The following is a 6,053-nucleotide window of genomic DNA, read 5'->3' as shown; positions in this document are numbered from 1 at the left end:
GCTCTTCCCTGCCCCTAAGTTTTAATTAAGCCCCCTGCAGCCAGCCAGTTCTTTTTGTAATACTGCAATGAAGCATGAGAGAATCAGGAGAAAAACAACACAATGAAGGCTGCTTGTTCACAGATAAAACACTGTGCAAACAAAATGCTGGATAATCTGTTTAGTGACTCTTCTTAGAAGATAGTCCAGAGATATTCTAGCTAGCTATGACATTGATTCCTCTTTTTTTAAGTCTCAAAAAGTTAATCAGGAATCTCAGAAAATAACACTCTTTTATCCTCACCCCCCTCGATCCCACTCACAGGGCTCTGCAGTATCTGAGTGACCCTCTTCCTTTGCTCCATCATATTGAAGTCCTGTCTCAGGTCGGGAGACATGTTTCTCTCCCGGATATACTCTGGGTCATTCTCGTTGATGCGATCAAAGTACCGCTCCTTGTGAGGCATCGTGGCTGAGGGGGGAGTAGTGATCACCACCTGGCTGGCATCAGTACTCATGCTTCAACGCTGCAGGTGGCAGACCTCACCTGAAACAAATAACAAAGAGGAAAGAATGATTAACAATTAAAAGGAGGGCATTGAATACAACTTCCAAGTCTGGACATAAATAGTGATCTTAATTTGTCTCTGCAGAACATCTAAAATGAAAGGGGCACAAGTGAATTATTACCACAATCAGAAAGCTAAGGAAAAATTCTAGAAGACTGTTTAAAAACCATTAAGGAGTTCTCTGATAGCACATAACCAGCTCTATTCAAGTTAAAAATAAATCCCCAACAGCATACAATTATGACATTCAAAATGACCATAACATATTTTATGATAAACCTTCCTGTACCATTTTACATTGCAGTCATCAGCCCCCAAAGTTTTTACATAGCTCTCCTTCCTGACATGTTCAACCAAACACACCCAGAAGATGAGGCCTCTGTTTAACATCCACTCAGAGCTCATCTCCCAACTCAAATGAAGACATTCTTCAATTAGAGCATTTCTGTAGCATCTCATAACCACAGCTTAAAGACAAGACATGAGGATGCTTGAAGACTGACGGGACCTCTGCAGAGCCCTGTCTGGTACCTGCACTCTCAGAAGACACTTGGAGACACGAAGGGAACTGCAGAAGAGGATGTATGTTGGGTTGCACGGGACTGAGGCTGCATCCACAGCAAATAGCTGAGATTTAGCTTTTCTCCTTTTGTGCGCAATTGTATGCCGAAGAGTCTCACTGAAGCTCATTACATTAGGAAAAGACACCAAACACAACCAACCAACAACTTTCATGTCTTGGTAGAAAGCTGTGCTTAAAACTTCATTAAAAACCCTGATAAGCATTTGTAAACACGAACAGGACTGGATCAAAAGCAAAAAAGCAGACACCTGAATTTTCATACAAAGAATGAGGCTCAGAAGCACACTCAAGAACACCATTCCTCAAATGCGTACTGAAGAGGGATGTTTTCTCAGGTTTGAGGAACAAAGAGAAGTAAGATTTGTAGGAAGAGATAGTATATTATGAAAATACATCTTAACATGCAAATATCTGCATTCAATAATATATTTAATATAAAAATATTTGCATGCAAATGTGTTTGGTATGTAAATAATCCACGTCTTCAGAGGTAAAATAGCCAAACATGAAGGAATGAGAGTTGTTGAGTGGTATTAAGCAGCATGGTTCGAAATCATGGTATCGGTGGTTTAAAGTGCTCCATGGTACAGATCACCCATCTCTCACGTGGGTCAGTGCAGCTACTGATCAGGGTATTCTGTGGACAGTGAGTGATCTGAGAACTATCAGCTTTGCCTATTTTGCAGATGAAACATCTGGAAGCCCTGTCAAAAGCAGCTTCAGCAGCACAAACCCTCCTCCTGCCTGCGACAAGCCCTTTTGGTCCTTGTGCTGCACCCTCCGCTGTGCAGCCACGCCACGAATCAGGCTGGCAGGAGGATGTAAATTGTTTTCAGCCAGTTTCCCACACTGACACCCAAATGGCTTTGCTGGCATGCTGCAGGGACAGCACAAGAATGAAATCCTGGGCCACAGCAGGCCTGCCACCAAATCTGAAGCCCCAGACAGAAAACAAGGCAGACACCACCTACCGAGCTGGGAAAGCATTAGAAGATAAAGTACAGGAAAAGCATGTCTATGATTTTCTTGTATGTTACAGATTACGGCAGAATTTGGGATTGAGATGAAATACAGCCGTATTCTAAAAATGCTCCATGAACTCTGATGCTTCATTACATAGGCTGTGGAATTATACCAGTGAGTTTTGCATTTGCTGCTCAGGTGCAGTATGAGTTCATTCCATATTTGCTGACTGACCATTGAGAAGCCTGCTATGTGTGGTCAATTTGGAGATGCTGGGGAGAAGACAAGGGCTTGCTGCAAGTAAGTGAGGGTTTGGGAAAAATCCAGAAGTATAAAAAGGGGTTTGTTTTTTTTTTTTTCTAAAGAATGAACTATTGTGTTTTTCCAGCTGGGAGCACTGAAGCAGAAGAAGCAGCATCTTGGGACAGCATTTGGGGATATGATCACAGCACGGCTTCCCTCTGTTCAGGTTAGAACAGATACTCTTATAAATGCAACCATGTATTACGTCCTCCTTCCCCCCAAAAAGAAAAAAAGGTGGGGTTTAATTAGGAAAAGAAAACAGCATTATAACAAGACACAAGACAATGAGCTCACTCTCCAAATGCCACAAGGTATGAAGAGCTTGAGACCAGACCTCTCAGCCTACACTGCTCTCCATCTGTGTCAGGGTAAATACCTCCATCCAAGCCAGAAGAGACACCTCCCAGCACCTGCTGGGAGCTGAAAGCACTGTAGAAATGCAGATGGCAAGAACCTTGCTTGAATCGACGACCAGCTGCGGCTCCTGCTCTTCCGTTACTTCTTCCCTGGAGTTGCCTTATCCAACTGTTTTCCCCAAATGCCCCCGAATCCCGTTAACCCCAAGTGCCAAACTTGCTCAACTGCTGACCCATTTGGTTTGCTGGACCGACTACACGCGTGTCTGAACTTCAAAAAACTTTAACTCTTATTATTGTAGGTTTACAGGACACAATTAGTTCAAGTCTGTTACTTTACAATTCATTCTTACAGTGACAGAAGAGCCCATTCATCTGTAAAAAGACACAAATGTGCCTGGCAATACCTAAAATCCCACAAAAAGATTTTTCTAATTGCTTTGGACTTCATTTTCCCCCTCTTTCATTTCAGACTGGTTTGTTACCTCTAGCCATCAAGATTACAACATTAAAGTCCTTGTACTACAAAACCCCCTCCGTTACTGAACATAATACGGGTATTGGGTCCAGTTGTTCTTATTAGGTCTGGTTCAATGCCCACTCTGTTGGGCCCAGGCTGACTCTCATATAACCCCTACTGTTCATCTGGAAAATTTTCAAACAAATCAGCCATTCTTTTATTATTTATTTGTATCTTGAAGTGATATTTTTTAGAAAAGAGGACATTGTTAGAAATACGCTCAGCTTTTGGGGATTTAAAGCTCCATACCTCTTTCTCAGCACGGGACTGGCAATGACTTAGAATTAAGTATTTACAGAAAATCCAGATCTCAAAATCTATGAATTCTGACAAAGTATTCTCTTCCCTTTGCCTGTTTTTTCATGAGAATCTTTTGCCTGGAAGAAAACTCAGCTTTGCTGCAAGGCTACTTTTGGCTTTCACCCCTTTCAATGATGTTCATGAATTATAGAAAGTGAGCTACAATCTTCCTGAGCAGTACTAGCTCCTGCTTCTTACACACACTACGTTGCATAAGTGTAAGTGGTTCTAGAGACTGAGGCACAGGTGGAAATGAGAGATTATATGCCCCAGTAGCAACAAGACATTACATCTAGACTGGTCAGAAAGGCCAGGTTGGACAGAGCCTTAGGCTACATGGTTTAGTGCAAGGTGTCCCTGCCCATGGCAGGAAGACTGGAACTAGATGATCTTAAGGTCCTTTCCAACCCTAACTATTCTATCGTTCTATGACAAACATACACAGTGAAATCAAGCCTAAACTAGGATCTGATTTTGTCCTGGTGACAGCCATCCATCACTCTTGCTCAGCTGAGACACACATTTTACCCCACATTTTGGCCTAACATGCACTTTGCTGTCATGCCAAAAAGAGATTCAAAATACACTGATCTACAGATGGGAAAACTGTTCTTCCACTACTCCAATGGAGGCGAAAAGAAACTAAAAAGAGCAAGGCAGGATGTGTAAGTTTTTCTTACAGAGCATCCCCCTAAAATCTTCTGAAAAGTCTTTTAGGGGCTTGTGAAGCAAAGAGGCTCAGAAGCTCTTGCTACAGGGTAACTTGTTCATCTAACTCTGCTTCCCCCTGTCTAGTTATGTCTTCCAGGTGAACTGAACTCTGAAATTGCTACAAAAGAAAACAGGTCATGTCCTCGTGCTTTGATGCCTTATATAGCTCATGGGTTTGGCCTCCATATTCTGTTCTGGATTTTATACCTGTAACTGGGCTACAGAGAGAAAGTAGAACATATCACCTCTGTCAGGAAGCTATGCATCTCTACTTAGAACTAAGTTTTACCTAACAAAAGCTTTCAATTTATCCCAGGATCTTGGAACTGTTAGTTTTAGGCTGCAACATTAAGTCCTGAGCATCTCCATCTGACACTTTGTAAAGTCTAAGTAACATGCTGTGCTGCTTTTGTCCGAGTAACTGTTTTCAATGTCAAATTACAAAAGCAGCTCAAAAATAATAATGAGGTCAGAGAAATAAGGAATGCTGAAGAAGAAAAAAAAAAGAGCAAGAGACCAAATGCAAGGAAAATCTACCTTGCCAAGAACACCCCAGAAAGCACTGACTTAATGTATTTATATCTTTCATAATGTACAGAATGCATATAAAAATAAGTACCACCATAAGAGAAAGACAGAGCAACAGTAAAAGGATCAAATCATTAGATCACCTAGCAACGAATCATTAACCTACCTTTTATGCTGATGTTTTATGGCTGGTTTCAGACTTCCCCATTTCCTCTATGCTGCACAATCCATCTGTTTGAGAGTTTCCAGCACTGCAAACCAGCAGTGTGTGCACTGCATCATTAACCAGTACGACTGATCTCAGGTCTGAGCACTCCAGCTAGACTACACTACATCTGAGCATTTCTTTTTTAAGGAGCACGTTGTGTTATTCTGCTCTTGCTATTTCTCGCCTGCTTGTTTTTAAGGAACAGTCTGCTCTTTCTTCCCCCCTCTCCGGTATCTTGTCTGCCAGGAGACTTGTTGGAAGCAAACTGGGTGTCTCTTGATCTCAGCTCCAGCCTCCCTGTGAAACAGGCAGGTTCCAGTCTGAATCAAAGACTTGGCTTTAGGCAACACTGTCAGCTATAAGCATAGGCTGGCAGAAAGAAACACACTTAACTGAGGGAATGATTAAGAAGGACAAGAAAATATATAGGAGAATATGGACTGAGATGAGGGTCACCATCACTGTCTTCTGGCACTCGAAAGTCAACTGTTCTTACCCGTTCCTATAAATTTTGGCAATGAGGTATAATTCAGTAATTGCATCTGTTCTAGGGAAAAAAAAAAATAATTGTTTGGATAAAGACCTCAAAACTCAATTCATCAAATACCACAAATACCTGACAATGCACTGACAGATTTATTTTTGTTGTGTTATTAACATGTTACAATGGGTTTGGGTTTCATTTACCAGTCTCACCTTACACACTGGTAAGATGAATAAGGTGCATGTTCAGATGTTAGCCTTTTCTAAGAGCCATTTGTGGCACTGAGAATACTTCTGTTACAGTAGATAGGCAGCACTTGTTCAAGATTATATTCACTGATTTTACTGATAGATAGTGATCCTGTACCCTAGCACTCAAGTCAAACTGTCAAACTGCACTCTTAAATTGACACAAGGTAGTATTTGCATTAAAAAAATTAAGTAGTCACACCTTCTCCCAACCTTCCCAGCCATTCAATCTTTCTCCCTCTATCCCCTCTTCAGATTCATGCCTGCAGATGATTGCAAGGTCAGACAGTGGAACGTGCAG

General features: G+C 41.6%; 1 protein-coding gene across 1 annotated transcript in view; it reads right to left on the bottom strand.

Moving 5' to 3' along the window:
• Positions 1–5,229, bottom strand: part of ADD3 (adducin 3 (gamma)) — a 32,249-nt gene extending 27,020 nt beyond the window's left edge. Inside the window, exons 1-2 of the mRNA XM_010016438.1 lie at positions 4,979–5,229; positions 303–526 (exon numbers count right to left, since the gene is read on the bottom strand). Of these exons, the coding sequence (XP_010014740.1) occupies positions 303–497 (195 nt within the window). The 5' untranslated portion in view covers positions 498–526; positions 4,979–5,229. The remainder of the gene's footprint in view (positions 1–302; positions 527–4,978) is intronic.
• Between the last annotated feature and the right edge of the window lie 824 nt (positions 5,230–6,053).

This window comes from Nestor notabilis, unplaced genomic scaffold (assembly GCF_000696875.1).
Source record: "Nestor notabilis isolate BGI_N333 unplaced genomic scaffold, ASM69687v1 scaffold14766, whole genome shotgun sequence".
Classification (NCBI taxonomy): Eukaryota; Metazoa; Chordata; class Aves; order Psittaciformes; family Psittacidae; genus Nestor; species Nestor notabilis.
This window is presented reverse-complemented; position numbering and strand designations above follow the sequence as displayed.